We start from the raw sequence: 19088 nt of genomic DNA, 5'->3' as shown, positions 1-19088 counted from the left end.
TTTGATGGAAAGGACACAAAAATACTCCTGTCAGAATAGAATTGTTCTGAGGCGGCAGTGTTGTCTGAGAAGGTAGTGCCCTGGATGGTGACAGAAGCTGAGACGGAGGTTGAAAATTACTAAATATTGTAACTAGAGGGCTGAGTGGAGATTCTCAGCTGCAAAATGAAGGCTGGGCTGTCCCACTGTTACTAAAAATATATTAAAAATTCCTTTCCAAGTGGTTCTCATATTTAGAATCATAGTAAAAAGTGTAAAGGAGGCTTGTATTAATTGTTAAGCTGATTCTGTAAAGCCGTGTTGTGATGGAAATTACATAAAGTATTTCATGCAAGCAAAATTGCCTTTATAACCAGATGCAAAAAAGCAATTGAAATACTTCTCATCATTGCAAGTTTTAATATCAAATAACGCCATTTAATTCAAAGTATATGTCCAAAGTATTGTAAGGTGTCATTCTGGAAACTGTCCTTCAAAAGCATTTACCATATTCTGAAAGGTTGTATCGAAAATGTATTTAGTTTCAATCACAAGAAGACATCTTAGCTTTCTAAATTAATTTAGCTCTCCCAGTTTTTGTCTTCTATTCTAGGGCTCAGTTACTATTTTCTAATATTGGTTGCCTTAAATGCTGTGGAATTTTGCTTTGTGTGAAATATGTGTAGCTATTCTTGTTCACTACAATGGCAAGTATTTTGTTATAGATGCATTGTGGAATAATGATTTGTTATTAATAATGGATCTTGTTTTAGTTGAACTTACTTAATAAGCCATGTTTTCCAGTTTTGTTTATGTGTATTGTATTATCTTTATTCCTTTTGGAGAAGGGGTGAATATTTTGCCACTTAGCTAGTAAGAGTTTGAAAGCATAAAATTTTATATACAATGTGTCAGCTGTTTTACAACTGATTACAATGAAAGCCCTCTTTCTCTGCATTCCTGACACAGTCCTGTCTGAACAGGGTCATCTGTCTTCTTCAGAATAATAAAGATTTCAATCAAAGTCACTTGTGGAACTTAACTAAGCAAATCAGAAAACCTTATGATGTGTGTAAATTAGTCGAGCTAAGTCTTCCTTCCCTTGGGTTAGAAGTTCCCAGAGTGTGATCCATGGAGCACTTCCTCAGAGAGCTGCCTAGTCACAGGGTGCTGGCTCTGCTCTTTCCATTTGCTGAATATGGTTTAAAAGACAGTTAAGAATTCACTACTTTCCTAATGTTGCTTTCTTATGTAAGCAATTGCTGTAGTTGGCAGATGGATGTTATTTGATCATGAATGTATAGTAAAGGTGGCCAGCACCATCTTGGCTTAGAGGATAGGTGGAGGCCCATGACACAATCTCTGTTAAGATGTATTCCATACTGTGTGAAGAAGTTCATGAACCCCCCTAGTCAAAGGTGACTGTGTAAACTTAAACTATGTTTCTTAACTATGGCAAAATCCATTATACTTCAGTTAGTAAGCCAGAGAGGTGACTGTTTAGGTGAGTTTTTAATAAACATTACAGTTTGGCAGTCATAATGTAGTCAGCTGCTGTGTTGGCAGTTAACAAAAGAAAATAAACTGTATTCCACACTAAGGTGTGAGAGAGGTAACAGGTACAGTAGAGTTTCTGTTGTAAACTCTAGCATTTTGTTTAGGGACCTTGCAATTGACACTGCAAACAAAATTTCACCATCAGACCTGCACAGGCTTATCTGTACAGGGAAAGGAGTGACAAAATGTGGTTCTACTCTGAAAAATGACCATAAACACATTATCATGGGGTTTCATATTTATTTTCTCCTGGAGATTCTGTGTCTGCCTCTCTCTTAACTGTTGACTCTGCTGTGCCACAGGAGTGAAAAACAGTAAAAATTAATTTTAGTTACTAAAGTGAACAGCTGCGACTGGTACACACAGGGAGCAGATTTGCTTGGTAGGTAGATAGCTGCTATTTGTACATAGTCACCCACTGATTTTGGATGCTTCAATTTTTGGGTGCCCAACTTGAGACACCTTGCAGGAGACTTGTTTTCAAAAACTTCTGAGTACCCATCCTCTGAAAATCAGGCTACTTCAAGGTGTCTCAAGTTGAGCACCCAAAATCCCCAGTCACTTTTTAAAATCTGTCACCATAAAACCATTCTTTAAGGTGTGGAGTTCGTTCACAGCTTTAACTGATGGCTTCTGGGATTTTTCTGTATTCATAACTCAACTTAACTTTAGATCAGCATGTCTACCATATTTGATATGCTGAAGCACCAAAAAGGGAGGAGTAGTTTGGATAGAAAGGTGCGTTCTTCGGTCAAGTCAGGGCTTTAATTTCTGCCGTCTAACATTATTTAAGAGTGTTTCAAGTGGGAGTTTTGCATCTCTGTAGATGTTAGAGGGGTTAGAGCTTTGCGTTTATGTAAGTCAATGAAATGAGACTTGTAAACACCTGATTTACTGCTGTGGCATGCACATTAGGCTTTACCTTGCTACTGATGTACTACAAAATGCTGTAGCCTGCACTACTTTCATTTGTTACCTAACTTCTTGGCTACAGCAGCCATGATTTATTTTAAAGTTATAACATATTTGTAAATATTTGTAGGATAATATCTTGCAGAATAGGTTATTGTTATCTGTTAGGACATAGATGTCTCAGCAGAAACATAGATTAATAGTAGACAAATAGAATTATCTGTCTAGTCACGTATGTTCAGATAATACAAAGAGTTCATTCTGTGTTTGGAGGTCAGAACAAGGCATTTGAAAGAACATAGCCACCCTGTAACTCCAGCTATATGGTTGTGCATGACCATGTGTTTAGTGTAGATGAGCAAACCACTTCTGTAGCCAAGTTTGTACTTTGGGGATATACCTTTGTGATAGTAAAGACATTGGCAAAAGTAGAGCTGCTTTTTTTTTTTTTTTGCTTAAAGAGATCCACAAACACTTGGAAGCTATGTCTAATGGTTTTTTAGATGGAAGAATTTTGCCCTCCTGTTTTTCCCCAAAGCAAAACTTGTTGGCAGTGGGAAGTCTGCAAGACTGTTTTCCAGCTTCCACTGAATAATGTATCTATGCTAAACACTGTAATTCTGAGATGTATATGCCAATCTGCTAGTGTAATTGTTGTTTATTTTCCTTGCCCTCCAACATTTCTCTCTCTCTCCACAATACAATTGGCCCCAAGAGAGACTCTAGTTTTTGTACTTTTCATGCTTAAACCTAGAAACTAGCTATGCATAAAAAGTAAAATTCTCTTAGGATTAATGATGCACCAGCTGTGTGTTCTGAACCCTTGTGGGAAAAATAAAATATGGAGTACTTTTTGAGGAGGGAAAAAAGTGCTGTGTGAAGCAAATGAATGAAAAAAATGATTTTAGTATATTATTTTCAGGCCTTGAATGTTTTACCTGTCTCCTGCTACCCAGGATAAAACACCTGTGTGAAATACCTATGTGGCCATGACTCCCCAAGACCACACTCCCTGCAGTTTAACGGAATAAGACAGCTGTGTACTGTTTGTTGGACTTTTTACTTAATTGTAATATTGTCATTCAAGTTTTTATTTTATACCATAACATAGTGCAAATGGCTGGTTAAACACTTATTTATACGTTCATTCCATATAAAGAAGCTCTTTGCTCTAGGTGGTCTTTGATGTATTTAAAAAACCAGACTACTTCAGTAGTTCTGTCCCCTGCCTCCCAATAACTAATATATACCATACCCAGCAGCTAAAAATTATTACAAATCTTTGCAGTTTCCTGCTAGAGCCTTCCCAAATAGAGATAATTATCTTAATCCTTGAATAATATATTAAAATAGTATTTAAATCAGCTATAGAACAAGTTTAATACTACAAGAATTGTTGAATAAATTAGTCAACAATCACTAGTAAAATTAATCAAATAACCTATTCACCAAATACCATTCAGTCTTACTTACTATCACTCCCTTTTTTTCCTTTCTATCTTTAGTCCATTTAGTCCTATTATAGATCAGTGACTTTTCCTTAGTAACCTTCAGTGTCTGTTTCATTCTCATTCTCACTCTCTCCCTTTCCATTTATTGTATTCTCTACCCTCTGTTATATTTTCTCTTTGTTCTCCCCCTGCCTCCAATATCTGTCTATATGTATTTGCCATGCTTCAGTTTTCTTATTTTTCCACCAATCTTTCATTTTCTCCTGCTCGGTCACCTACCCCCTCAAACCCACACACATATAAGGCTTGGAAATTTTACCACACATCTAATTGTCAGAGGACTAATCCTACTAGCTACAAACCCATGAAGATATGGGGATCCCCTGTTCATGGTCAATGCTTCTCTTCCCTCCTCTCTTTCCTTCCCTCTCCCCCACTGCTGGGGCCTCAGCTCCAGGAGTAATTTGACATTAAAATCTCAGCTTTTATTTTTCAAAATTATTATTCCAGCCCTCCTGGTTGTGAAGAAATAGTCAGCCACATTTTCAAGATTATCTTCTTTAGTGATGTCTGCCTGGGTCATATGTCAACAATAGCTCTGAGAGGGATGAACTGCATCATTCATTTCATTGTAGTCTGAATTTTGAAACTCATTCCTCTGGATGTGTCTGTGCAGGGAGCTCCTCATTGCTACCACCCCATCATCTTTTGTTCAGTTGGGTGATGGCTGAGTCTCCCTCCTCCACCAGGACAGAAGATGACAGTGATCTTGGGAAGGGGAGATCCAGTCTGCCCAAAGAGGAGTGGTCGTGGTCTCCTAGATCACTGCTCTTACGTGGCCTTACCACTGCCATTCCAAGAAGGGACAGGGGTAGGGCCAAGTTGCATGGGACCACATAGGGATGTGTCCTGAGCCTTGGATGTCCTCAGTCCAGCCCTGGGCACTGGGAATATATAGAGTGGAAGGGAACTGTTTTTGGATCCGCTTCCCACTAGTGGGTATCTGAAATATGCAACCCCACCCACCAATCTCCTGTGAATGGAGGAAGGGAGAAGCAGCATTGTGTTTGTGTGTGTGTGGGAGGCTGTCTCCAGTACTGTCTCCAGTACTCGACCCTTCCCAAAGACTCCACTTTTTCGTTCTCCGTCCTGAGCTGAATATCTCCAGTACCTGCCTTGGCTGCAGGGGGTTTTATCAGTTTTATTCCTAACGAAAGAATTCTGAAGCACAGCAGTGACACTGAAAATACTATGGCTGGTTTTCACACTGTTGTATTTAGGGAAAGCTCTGAACATCAGCAGAGGCACTGGAGCTGTCTGTCTGCAGACTTAGAAAGATAGCATGGCATTAGTTCACACTCAGTTCATATTTGTAAACTTATTATCAAAATCATAAGAGCCAGAAACTTCATTTTTAAAAATGAAAGCTTATCTTTTTGAATACATTGATGGTATTCACCTGTGAAAGCTCCCTACTTGCCCTAGGTGAATGGAGGAGTAGATTTTTCAATCCCTGATAATGTTTAATCAACAGTTTGACAGTTAAAAGACAGAAGTGTAACAGGTACTGTACATGAAAACTACAATATTACTAACTGTCTCATAACTGGAGATAGCAGAGATACAGCGATACTCAATATTGTACAGTAATTTTCATATGCAAGAACTATTGGATCTGTAACTGGTAGCCTGCCATAATCATCACTGTTTTCATCTTCTTTCCTTTCGCCTCTTCTCCCTCTGATTCTGCCCTATCTATAACTCGTTGAGTAGTGAGATAGTAACATCAAAGTAAATCAACCCTTTCCCCTTTTCCTCCTCTTTTCTGTTCCCCTGTAAGGAGACCAATCACCTGATGAGAAATGAAATGAGCCAGCAAACTCTAGAACGTTAACTTTAATATTGAAATAACATCTCATCATGGATAAATAAAACCATTTTACAGTTAGAGATCACCATTTTCCCCTTATCTCCCTAGAATCCTACTCAAGTAGGAACAGCTCTTCAGGTTTTCCACAACCTTGGAACTTTGAAGGATACCATTTCTAATGTAGTGGATGGATACTGTGTGTCTCTAGAGGAGAACATCAACAATGCTTTGGATATCAAAGTTTTAACTCAGCCATCCCAGACAGTTACAAGAGGTACAGTATTGGCATACTATTTAATTTACAGCATAACAGTCTCTGGTCATTTGGCAGAATTTCATTGTGCTCAGTCATGTGGGAGAAAAATGCTTAGAATTCTTAGGAATTCATCATGAAAACCGTTAAGGTTTCTTGAAGTCTGATTCTACTTTACTTGCGTTCGTGAGAGAACCACAGAGAGACTGGTATATTGCTTGTTAACAGTGCAACAAATCAGACCACTGTATTCGAACACTTTTGTCAAATGGGAATATCTCAAAGTAGTGTTTCCAACTTGCGGGATCACTGCATCTTTAAACTTAGTTCCCCTTATTTTTTAAGCTATGGTACTATGGAGCGTAGAAGAACACAAATGCAAAACACATTTAGATGTCAGATTTTTATTTGAAGCCTCTACAATACAGTTTGGGGTTAGAATTTGTGTTGGAACCATAATAATGGCATATGGATTCTCAAGGAAGATGAAGGCTGCTTAATGGTATTTCCTTCAGTTAAAAAAAAAGTCTTATTTTTGTAATTCTAATACCCTTAGGCAAAAGCGTTCAGGTGAGTGCCTGTATCCTTGACAGCAACCAGTTGTCCCACATCACCCTACCAGTACATCTTACAACAGTGGAGAAGTACATTGGCTTTGTGTTTTTGCTGAGATGGGAAGCAGTGAAGTATTAATAATGCTGACATTTAAAGTATCCTCACTAGGCTTCAGAGTTAATACTTGATTGAGATGATTGAGGCTGTTCATGCCTCTCAAAGCTGTTGTTTCAAGCTGTCTGTGACTGCTCAACACTTCTGAAAATCAGGCCACTTCTTTAGGTGCCTATAAATGGATTTTTATGTTTTAACCTCATTTAGGCGCTCACAGCTGACAATGTTGGTCTAGATTTTTAAATTCTGAAATGGATTGATATGTTTCCTTCAAAATATGTTTAGGTGGCCCTGGCCGAGCTGTTATGCCAACACCAGGAAACGCTGCAGCCTTCCGAGCAGCCCTCTGGACAAACATGGAGAAACTTATGGATCAGATCTGTGCAGCCTGTGCACAGGTATTCAGTCCCTATATTTCCTCTTCTAGTTAGTGCAATTTTTGCATATACCACATTAGAAAACCTAAATTATCTTTGAAACAAATTCTTTTACAGGTGCAGCACTTGCAAAAAGTACTGACAAAGAAGAGAGACCCTGTTTCACATGTCTGTTTCATTGAGGAAATAGTTAAGGTAAAGTTTTCATTTAGCTGAATAAGTTCTTACAAAGACAGCGAGTGGTTCTGTTAAGGAAAATGTGATGAGAGGAGCCTTTCAGTTACAGTTTTAGAGTTCAGTAATGAGACAGTGGTGAAAGTCAGACTAGCATAGAAAAGTGTATTTATGGACTGTTTGTGATCTGTGGGGTATATTTGTAGGGCATAGACATCTTCTTGTAATAATTGCATTTGTTTTCTTTAAAAGAACTGTGATACAGCATGGCCAGAGGGCAGCAGGAGAGGGTTAGAAGGGAGCCTTATTCCCTGTAAGGGGAAGAAAGTTTGCTATAGATTAACTAGAGCACCTGAAGCCAATTAGAGCACCTGCAGTCAGTCACATGATAAAAACCCCCTGCTTCAATCAGACAACGTGGGAGTTGGAGCGGAAAGGATTGGTGTTGGAGCAGAGAACAGTTTGGAGCCGTTGGAGCAGAGAGGAATTGGTATTGGAGCAGAGAACAGTTTGAAGGAGTTGGAGCAGAGAAGATTGGTGTTGGAGCAGAGAATAGTTTGAAGGGAAGCAGAGGAAAGTTTGGAGGAGTGCTGCAGTGGGCTAAGAAGTCCAAGACCCTAGGTAAGGGGCACCTGGCTTGTGCAGAGGGAGGGCAGAAAGTCCCTCCACAAGCTGAAGGGCAGAAGAGAGAAGTAGCCCAGGGAAAGGAACCGCCAGTTGAAGTGGTTCACCACTATCCTCAGGGCCCCTGGGCTGGGACCTGGCGTAGAGGGCGGGCCCAGGTCTCTCCCTCTCCACTCCCCTCCTTAAGGACACTAGTGAGGCAATTAATATTCCAATTCAGGGGCAAAAAATGGTGCCCTGAACACCCCCCTCCCCAAAGAAGAGAGAGCGCGAGACCCATCATAATAGTGCCAGCAATTTGCCACAGAACCAATAAGACACCATTGTCAGTTTTTATTAGTGATCATTATTGTCATTCCATAATATACTGTGTAGTTTGGGTAATTAATGTTATGCATTAGTCTTCATAGGAAAATAGGTCTTCATGTGGTATCTAGTGTTCTCAGCCATCTGTTTCTCTACTTTTTGGCAATTTCGTCTCTGAAAAAATAATCATGGCTGTTTTTTTCCTTTCAGAGGCCCAGATATGAATACCTATTCTTGTCCATTCATTTGTATTGTTTTCTATTCTTATTTGGAATAATTTGATTAATGGTCTCCTTCAGGGCTAGGAACAGCAGTATTGAAGCCATTTTGTCTGAGTTAATAAATAGGAAACAACAAAAACAAGAGTTTTACGATCTGTTTTTATGCAGACATCTCCTTTTCTATGCATATGGCTGGATTATTAATTCACACAGATTTAATTTTTGAAATGGTTTTGGGAAACTATTCATATATAAATTTTTCTCAGCAGTAAAATCAAATAATAAAGGTTGAACACAGTGAACTTACTTGTCTATTACTTAAGCCCACTCTGAAATACATGGAGTATAGCATTGTCCCATGGCCAGACACTTTGAAATATCTCCTTGAGAGGAAATGACTGGAGTTTTCTTTCATTTTCTTTTTTCTTAAACCCAAAGAAGTGGATAAACTTTTGGTAAATGTCTCTGCATACCAAAAACTTGCTCTTGCAAAAATTATCCATTGCTCCTTGGGCTTCACAAACTCTCTCTGCAATAGGCCAACCTCTTAAAAGAGGAAAATGACCCTTCAAACAAATGGAGCAATCCTGCACACTGGGAAGTTGTGGAGCAGTTTGGATGTGAGGAGAACTCATGTAAATGAACTTTCCATCTTCCATATGTAGCAGCTCCCTTTCCTGGATCCATCCCCAGTGTCCCTCATTACTTTTGAGGAGTGGCTGTTGGATCGGGAGAGGACTTTCCCAATCATTTGAGGAGACTTAGGGAAAGGGGATTGGGCAGGGAATGAGAGAGAGAGACTGGGAAGTCTTCTTTATCTCACTGTTAAACTAAAGAATACCCAAGTGAAGGGAATTTTGTAGGCTTAAATTAGGGAAAGACTGGCTAGTAAATGAAATACTGTGTTCTAATCCATAAAGTGCTGAGCCTCTGTTCTGAGGTACTGAACACCCTCCCCTCCCATTAATTTCATAATGTGGGATTGAGCCTATGGTGCTAGAATGAATTTTATAAATAATATGTATTTGTTTCTCCATGGTTATCTCCTTCTCAATTAGTGACCTCTTCAGTAAATTATGAGATCAGCACAGAGGAGTATAAAACAAAGCTGGACAGTTCTTATTCTGGGAATGAGTTAGCTAATGCAGTATCAGGTCTTCTTGCAATTCTTCATCCTGCATAGTATAGTGCTGCTTTACTTCTTCCTTTCTCAGGTTGATACCATACAGTACAGTGCTTTTCTTAGCCATTATCATGGTAACACCCAGTGTGAGGTCTGCGGGAAAAAGTACTGTGCAGCATCATGTGGTGAGCGTAGGCAACAAAGCCACACAAATCAGTGTTGATGGTGTTCAGCCAAAAGCAGTCAAGTACTAGTCACAGCTAAAATTTGGGAAGCCATGTAAATCCACTCAGTTTGAGCTGTACAGACAGCTGTCTGGGGGAGCAAGAACTACAATGTGCATTGCCAGTAAGAAATAATCGCAGCACTGACTCATGAAAACTGTATATCTCATGCTAATCCAAGCCACCACCAGTTCACCATCTTCAAGTCCTCTGAAAAAGGCTGTAGAGAGGAGAGAGAAGGTTGGATGTTCTTTGTGTTCAGTTTCATTAGTAAACTGAGCTAAACAATTAAACAAGCTAAATGTAATAGCATTATACCCATTTTCTAAGGCAGCATGCCCACACCAGATGATATGAAGATGACATTCCACTCTGCATTCTGTGTACTAATTACAATTAGTGATGTCAACATCGTTATTAGTCATCTTCTGTGGCAGCTGCACTACCGCTTTGCCTGTCCACCTGCTTTCTTGTTCTAACCATGGCAATATAGGTGCCAGCTGAAGAAACATGAAAGAAGTGACCCTGGCCTTGATAAACACACGCACTTTAATAATAAGTAAACTGGTTGCTTTTTGGTTCATTACCCTCCTCCATCTACATATGTGGACTTAAAAATGACAAATAATAATATTGAAACTAAAGGTGAATTGAGTTTGTTTACCTGCCAAGATATTCTTTCAGTGATTTAGATGTGTGTTGATGAACAGTATCAAGAGAAATTCAGAAACTTGATGGGTTAATCTCAGGCTTTTCAGGCAAAAGAATGAAAAACTTATTTTACATGTTATTGTTTTGATATGTATTAGTAATTTTTATTTTAAAACTGATGAGTTTAAACATTAAAATTACAAATACATTTTGAAATAATGTAATTTGTTGTGCTTGTTCTCTTAATGATTCTGTTCTTTATAATGATTTTGTATTTATTTAAAAAATAGATTTGATTCACCTTTAAAGAACTCGTAGGTGACTTCAACTGTTCTACCCTATTTCTTTCCCCTTTCAATAGCTAGTGACTAATCCTGCTGCTATGGAAGCCAATAGCTAAGCTAACACTGATTTCAGTATCTGGCCTATCTTTTTATGAGAGCCCATTCCCTAATCGTATAGGTAAGACTCTGATTGAGTTCCTTATGATATAGAGTTGAAACTGAACTCTGATCTTCACATGCAATAGATCCTCCACTCCCACACACATTTCAGTTAGTGGCATTACAAAGTGAAAAGAAGTTTTAACAGCATGACAAAACATTTTGTGTTTTTGGCAATTGTGATTGGCAGAGACATGTGAGATGGGGCTCCCTCCATTCAGACAGGAGGGGGCCAATGACAGAACACTCCATGAGCAGCTCTTCTTTCCTTCCTTTGGTCTGCTAGTGCCCAGATTTGTTAATAATCCAATTAGACTGCAAAAGCCATCATTCCCCCAGACTTTTTGGGGAAGAGAGTAGGCTGAGGGCTGAAGGAGTTTATTATTCTTTTATTTTATTTTATTGATTGGAGCACTGGACTGGGATTCAGGAGACTTGGGTTCTATTCCCAGCTCTCACTGGCATGCTGAGTGACCTTTGGCAGACCACTTCCCCTCTCTATACCATAGTTTCCCCATTTGTAATGTGCAGATAATGATACTGACCACCTTCATTAACCACTTCAAGATAAACTGATTAAAGAGCTATTCTTTTGCATGTTGTGGAAGGCTTTTTTTCTCATACCTCCTGGTGGGTATTTTTGGAGTGGTATAAGCAGTCTATTTTATTTAATTGTCAATTTTGGAATTGTGAAATTTCAATTACACAAAAGTGCCTAGGACGGGGGGGGGGGGCGGGACATTAAAAATACATTTACAAACAAACAAACAATAACTCTGCATTTCACAAAAATGCTGTTGAAATTTTTTTTTTCAAAGTTGACAAAAAAAAATGTAGCTTGTTTCATTTCAGATGTGAATGTTTTCACATTCCATTATTGACAGAATTGCAAATGGTCCTAAGTGGAAAAACAGAAAAGACAGTAGAATTACTGCCTTCTGTGAGTTTGGAGAAAATATAATTTTATTTAGATTTTCCTTAATTACTATAGGTATGATTTTTTTGCTATATTTTTTCCCAACATTTTTTATAGAAGCACAAGTGAGCACAGAAACTACTTAAATATTATTATTTATTACTAATTGGTTAAGTACAGATATGGTATCTGGCGCAGTTAAGACATGAGTAAAGGCATCAGTCCTGGTCTTACACTTAATACTCAATTTTAAACACAAGTACACACATTGACTTCATTGAAGATACTCATGTGCTGAAAGGTAAGCATGTACATGAATGTTTTCAGGATAGGAGCTACAGTCCCAGCCTTTAGATACAATGTGTTTGCATTCTAAGCCCCAATACTGGAATTGAATAAACTCTTGTACCTGCATGGAGACCCACTGAAGGTAAATTTAATACAACTTTATACTGCAGATTCAGGGGTTTATATGAAATAAATTTTAACTACATTGTGTTGAATGTAACTTTTTCCTTTTCCCTTAAATTTAATTTTTATTTTTACCTGGGACAATGTCTAAAAATGCACCATCATTAAGAATAGATGGGTTTTTTTGTTTGTTTTTTCTTGGGGAATGGAGTGAGGGGGAGGGTTGGGCTTGGCTGACTCAGGAGACTGATAGTGGCATGTAGTGCTCTTCACTTGTGACTTGCTGGGTTTGATGATGAGTGAAAGCTAATGTGAAATGAATGTTCCTAGAGAACAAGAATACACTTAACAAAACCTACACCATTGTTTGCATTAATTATTGTTCTTGCCAGTCTCACTAGAGAAGCTAACAACTAGGTAGACTTGCAGTTAGAACTAATCCCTCAACCTGAGATGTGGTTCTTCTTTGAGTGCTTGCTAGTGTCGATTTCTTTCTAGGGGTGTGCGTGCCCATGTGAACACTTGTTGGAGATTTTTGCCTTAGCAGTATCCATAGGATCAGCAGTGACACCCTCTGGAGTGCTGCACTCATGCATTGGTATATTAGGCGCCGCTGGCCCTACGCCCTCTCAGTTCCTTCTTACCGCCCTTGACGGTTGGGTTCTCCTTTCCCCTTGCTTTGCAAGTGGATAGCATTTTTTCCTCTCACCTCTTCACTATTGTTCTTTGTATATACTTGTTTACAGTAGTTAGTGAGTGAGTAGGTGTTAAGTGTTAGTTAGTTAGTAAAGTTAGAGTCCTGGCAGGGGACTTATCCCGGAACAGGACATGCCCCCCTTCCCAGGTTTTACGCCCTGTTCTGCCTGTAACAGGCCTACGCGTTATCAGCATTATCTCTGGGCTACACCCTGCAATTCTCAGCTGTCCCTCCCTTCCACCCCTCCTTCCCCGTCCCTCTTCAAGGACCCTTCTCATGAGCAACTCCTTGTTCAGGAAGTTGACAGCCTTCTGAAGCTGAGGGCAGTGGAGGAGGTCCCTCAGGAAATGAGGGGGAAAGAATTCTACTCCTGCTATTTCCTAATCCCAAAAGCAAAAGGGGTCCTAAGACCCAGTCTGGAACTGCAGTGCCTCAACAAATATCTCAAGAAGTTGAAGTTCCACATGGTCTCCCTGGCTTCTTTCATTCCCGCCCTGGATCCGGTAGACTGGTACGCTGCTCTTGACTTGGAAGACGCTTATTTTCATATTTCCATCTTTCAAGGACACAGAGGGTTCGTCAGTTTTTTGGTGGGCCAGTATCATTTCCAATTCACGGTGCTGTCCTTTGATGTCTTCTTGGCCTCATGGGTGTTCACAAAGTGCCAGTAGCCGCTTATCTGAGGTGTCCAGGTCTATCCATATCTTGACCACTGCTCATCAAGGGCAGATCTTGGGATCAGGTGCAGAGGAGCCTCAGTCTGTTGTGTTCTGTTACGACCTGGGCCTGTTAATGAAAAGAAATAAACCCTCATGCCAGTGCAATGGATAGAGTTCATAGGGGCGGTCTTCGATACCATGTGGGCCAGAGCTTTCCTTCCGGAGGCCCGTTTCCAAGCCATGTTGGGCTTGATCTCGCATATAAGGGACCAGCCGCTCACCACCGCCCACACCTGCCTGAGGTTGTTAGGCCACATGGCAGCTTGTACTCACATGGGCCGTCATGCCTGCTCCATCTCTGGCCACTGCAAGTGTGGCTGGCATCAGTCCACACCCAAAAGGAACGATCTAGACCTGGTATTCAGGGTGCCGCACCATATCCGGTTGTCCCTGAAATGGTGGGTGGACCCCAGATCGGTGCTGGAGGGAGTTCCCTTCCTGGCTCCATCCCCATTGCTGACCCTGGTTTCCAATGCCTCGAACCTGGGCTGGGGAGCCTACCTGGGCGGGCTCAGCGCGGAATGATCACTCCCTCCACATAAATGTCAGGGAGCTCAGAGCAGTTCAGTTGGCCTGCCAGGCTTTCTGGTCCCACCTGGAGCGCAAGATGGTACAGGGCCTGACGGCTGATACCATCTCGATTTTTATTTCAACAGGCAAGGCGGAGCCAGGTCATCAGCCCTTTGCCAGGAAGCTCTCTGGCCCTGGGACTTCTGTGTGCGGCGTGCCATTTATCTCATGGCTGTGCACCTCCCCAGACCAGGAACACGTTAGCAAATCATCTCAGCAGATCCTTCTCATATCACCAAGAATGACCATTCCATCTGGGTGTGGTCAGTGTGATCTTCTACAAGTGGGGAACTCTCCGAGTGGACTTGTTCGCGTCTTGTCAGAACAGGAAATGCCATGTGTTCTGCTCAATTCGAGGGATCAAGAGAGGCTCCCTGTCAGACGTCTTTTTACACCTACAGTCGGGGGCTCTGATGTACATATTCCCGTTGGTGCCATTAATCCACAGGGTTCTAATGAAGATCAAACAAGACAAGGCAGAGGTAATCCTGATAGCACTGACTTGGCCTTGCCAACACTAGTTCGGCGTTCTGTTGGACCTCTCGGTGGTGACCACACTGCAGCTGACGCTCTGGCTGGCTCTGCTGTCTCAGACCATGGCAGTCTTCTGCACCCAAGCTTGGCAGTGAGTGCTGTACCTGACAGCTTGGCTGCTGCATGGTTGAATGTACAAGAGCAGGAGTGCCCTGTCCATGTCCAGCAGGTCCTGTTGTGCAGAAGGAAGCCCTTCACCAGGGTTACCTACCTGGCCAAGTGGAAATGATTCACGTACTGCGCCTTGGACCAGGATATTTGGCTTGAGCAGGCCTCGCTGAAGTTGATCCTGGACTGCCTTCTGCATCTCAAGCTCCAGGGCTTTTCTCTTTCATCAGTTGATGTCAGCTTGGCCGCTATTTCAGCCTTGCACCCTCCATTCTAGGACAGGTTGATCTTTGCTCATAACATGACAGTCTGGTTTTTGAAAGGTCTGGAATGACTTTATCCCCATATCTGGAATCCAATCACTCCTGGGACCTGAATCTCATGCTGGTGCTGCTCATGGGCCCCCACTTCGAGCCCTTGGCTTCCTGTTCCCTTCTTCTACTCTCCTGGAAGGTCTCATTCTTAGTGGTGATAACATCTGCCCTCAGGGTCTCTGAAATTAGGGCACTAACCTCGGAGCCTACATATACAGCATTTTTCAAAGACAAGGTCCAGCTGAGTCCGCACCCAGCTTTTCTGCGGCACGGTTGTTTCACAGTTTCATATGAACCAGGACATATTCTTGCCCATCTTCTTCCCAAAGCCTCATGAGTCAGAGGAGGAGCGTAGATTACACTCTCTGGACATCAGGAGAGCACTGGCCTTTTACATTGAAAGTACTAAGTCATTCCAGAGGTTGACACAGTTTTTTATCGTGGTGTTAGACAGTATAAAAGATCTTTTGGTGTGTGCCCAGAGAATTTCATCATGGATTACCACCTGCATCTTTTGTTATAAGCAGGCAAAAGTACCTCCACTGGCCATTGTAGCCACCCACTCGACTAAGGTGCAAGCCTTGGCAGCAGCCTTCCTAGCTCAACTGCCAATTCAAGATATCTGCAGGACCACTACCTGGTCATCCATTCACATATTCACATCTCATTATGCCCTTACCCAGTAAGCTTGAGATGACGCTGGCTTCGGTAGAGTAGTGTTGCAAGCCGCACGGCTGTGAACTCTGACCCCACCTCCATGGATATTGCTTGTGAGTCACCGAGAATGGAATCGAAGCAAAAAAAACCACTTGAAGAAAAAAATGGTTACCTACCTTTTGTAACTGTTGTTCTTCGAGATATGTTGCTCATATCCATTCCATTACCCGCACTCGTACCCCTCTTGTCAGAGTTGCTGGCAAGAAGGAACTGAGAGGGCGTAGGGCTGGCGGCACCTAATATACTGACACATGAATGCAGCACTCCAGAGGGTGCCACTGCCAACCCTATGGATACCGCTAAGGCAAAAATCTTTGACAGCTGTGCATGTGGGCATGCACACACCTAGAATGGAATGGACATGAGCAAAACATCTCAAAGAACAACAGTTATGAAAGGTAGGTAAGTTTTTTTTCTCAAGATCAAGGTGAAAGCATTTTAGAAGCGTGTGGGAAACCTTACACTGCGCCCATGTTGGACTTGTTTTCTGGGGACAAGAAAATGTTAGTCTCTTGGGTGGCCTCGGACTTTCTGAAGCATTAGATTTATTTTTACAGTTTATACTTATCTTTCATAGGTATGAGAGGATTAATGTTTTTGAAGCACTTAAAAGACACAGGACATTATTTAACAACTTAATATTTTTACTGCTTGGAAGTAGATTTTCTTAGGAATCACCTAAGTGTTCTAATGGTGAGTTTCAAAACTATATGCTCTTAACTTTTATTTTCTAGTTCAGGAAGTTATATTTTAAAAACAGTTTTAATTACTTTCTCAGTTACATAAAAACACCCTTTTTAATTTTGCAGTGCTGCTGGAAATCTGGAAACCATTATACCTTCGGCTTAAAGTGATCAGACTCAGTGTAATGAAATTCCATGCCCTGCAGTAAAAGAAAGTTTTCTTTAAAAAATCATGGTGGTGGTTATTGAATAAATTTACCTGCAATATATAATGTAGACAACATCAGAAATTTAAATGCATTAATCTTTTTTTTTTTTTAGTTTAATCCTGACTATCTCTAGAAGATATCAAGGGTTTATTCAGAACACGTTTTGCATTAGTCTGTTTCTGTACTGATGAATTGTACTACTGAAAATGATAGCTTTTGTTCATAGTCTAACATTTGGCAATTATGTTGCTATAGAAATAGTGCAAATGGATTTTCCTTAGTTCAGTCCCATGAGGTCTTGCTGTACAGAATTATTAAATCACTTGCACTCTCTTTATTGGTGGAAAAAATACTTAGCTTGTCCTTTAAATATCTTCAGTTTTCCGAGTGATGGTCTCAAATCTGAGTTTCTATATGCCAGGCTTTTGACTACAAATGGAAAACGTGTGCATCAGTATGCAAAGCCTTATTCCACAAGCCTGCAGAAAATAGCATATATTCTCTGTATTGTTTTACATTTCAGAGAGACTTGACAATAAAAATGTTTTTCATATCCTAGTCAAAATATCTAAGTTTTCACAGGAAAAATAAGTTGTAGGGGGATGGTTGTGAAGTGAGAACTTGCTTGGGAGTAGCATATCAGAGTGGGTATGGTATTTTAATGTTAGAATGGCAATGTTAAATACACACAAATCTGATAATTCACAGATGAGAGGTTATTGTACTCATTAAGTTCAGAACTTGCGTCATGAGTGGCTCTGCTATTCAGGATGTAATGAAGACAAACTCGTAAAAAATAAATCTTATATTTTTGGTACCCTCTTGCATTTATATCTAATACTGAATATAGTGGTACTCTTTTGTTCTCATTTCTTTAATCTGGATTTGATATAAAATACTAACTTGATATATTAAGAACAGAGCTCTAGAGATTGCATTTCAGTAATTATCAAAGTTAATTTGTAGTTTATATATGGTTTTTTTTTAAATTAGGGAAGCTGTTCTGATTTTGTGTTCAAAGCTAACTTTAGACCAGTTTGTCATACTGCAACCTTAATATTATTGTATGGTGGTGGGGGCTGCACAACTTCAAACATCTACTGAAAAATGGGTTATACTTTTTGAGCTATGGAATCAAGCCAGTTTCATAAGAGCACGTGGGACTGCAGTTTTATCACTTGGATTTTACCAGCCTGCAGTACATACCATCTAAAATAATCTTGTAATCCTCTGAGTAGGCAGCATTAAGCTAAATGTGGAGTCTGCAGTTGATTTGAGCAACTACAATACTAATATGACTCCCAACTATCAAAGGGACAGACTTATTTCAGTCTATCTACAATACGTTGTATTGTAATAATGAAGACTGTCAAAAGGAGAATTTTATATAATGCCCAGATATTGTATCTTTAAAATGTTCTTATTGTTTCTGTTGTCATACTAAAATATAAACTAATACTCCATTTTCTGAATCTGAATCCTTCCCATGCTGTCATGTCACTTAGGACAGTGGTTCTCAATCTTTCCAGACTACTGTATCCCTTTCAAGAGTCTGATTTGTCTTGTGTACCCCCAAGTTTCATCTCACTTAAAAATTTATAAAATCAGCCATAAAAATGCATAAATGTCACAGCACACTATTACTGCAAAATTGCTTACTTTCTCAGTTTTACCATATAATTATCAAATAAATCAATTGGAATATAAATATTGTACTTACATTTCAGTTTATAGTATACATAGCAGTATAAACAAATCATTGTCTGTATGAAATTTGAATTTGTAGTGACTTTGCTAGTGCTTTTTATGTAGCCTGTTGTAAAACTAGGCAAATATCTAGATGTCGATGTACCCCTGAAAGATGCTGTATGTGTACCCCTGGTTGAGAACCATTGACTTAGGATCTGAAGAATGCCCTGCCATCCCTCACTATCATGCTGTTTGCCAGAATGGCTATCTTGTATTTCTGTAGCACAGGGGTAGGCAACCTATGGCACATGTGCCGAAGGTGGCACACAAGCTGATTTTCAGTGGCACTCACGCTGCCCGGGTTCTGGCCACCGGTCTGGGGGGCTCTGCATTTTAATTTAATTTTAAATGAAGCTTCTTAAACATTTTAAAAACCTTATTTACTTTACATACAACAATAGTTTAGTTATATATTGTAGACTTATAAAAAGAGACCTTCTAAAAACGTTAAAATGTATTAGTGGCACACAAAACCTTAAATTAGAGTGAATAAATGAAGACCCGGCACAGCACTGCTGAAAGGTTGCTAACCCCTGCTGTAGCACAAGATGTGTACAAGGCTAGGTTGTTGCAGGACATATGCACTGCTTTTCCTCTGGTCACTCATTTTTGACACGTCTGGCGTGA

At 40.3% G+C, this 19088-nt stretch overlaps 1 protein-coding gene across 7 annotated transcripts in view; it reads left to right on the top strand.

The window, feature by feature from the left end:
• COG5 (component of oligomeric golgi complex 5) overlaps positions 1 to 19088 on the top strand; it is a 482330-nt gene that overhangs the window by 365539 nt on the left and 97703 nt on the right. For 6 of the 7 annotated variants that reach the window (XM_050925473.1, XM_050925465.1, XM_050925455.1 and 3 more), the window contains 3 exons: positions 5878 to 6043; positions 6977 to 7089; positions 7186 to 7263. The exons of the other annotated variant lie outside the window; for it this stretch is intronic. In XM_050925473.1, the coding sequence (XP_050781430.1) occupies positions 5878 to 6043; positions 6977 to 7089; positions 7186 to 7263 (357 nt within the window). The remainder of the gene's footprint in view (positions 1 to 5877; positions 6044 to 6976; positions 7090 to 7185; positions 7264 to 19088) is intronic. 7 annotated transcript variants of the gene reach the window in all.

The sequence above is a fragment of the Gopherus flavomarginatus genome, chromosome 1 (genome assembly GCF_025201925.1).
Source record: "Gopherus flavomarginatus isolate rGopFla2 chromosome 1, rGopFla2.mat.asm, whole genome shotgun sequence".
Classification (NCBI taxonomy): Eukaryota; Metazoa; Chordata; order Testudines; family Testudinidae; genus Gopherus; species Gopherus flavomarginatus.
This window is presented reverse-complemented; position numbering and strand designations above follow the sequence as displayed.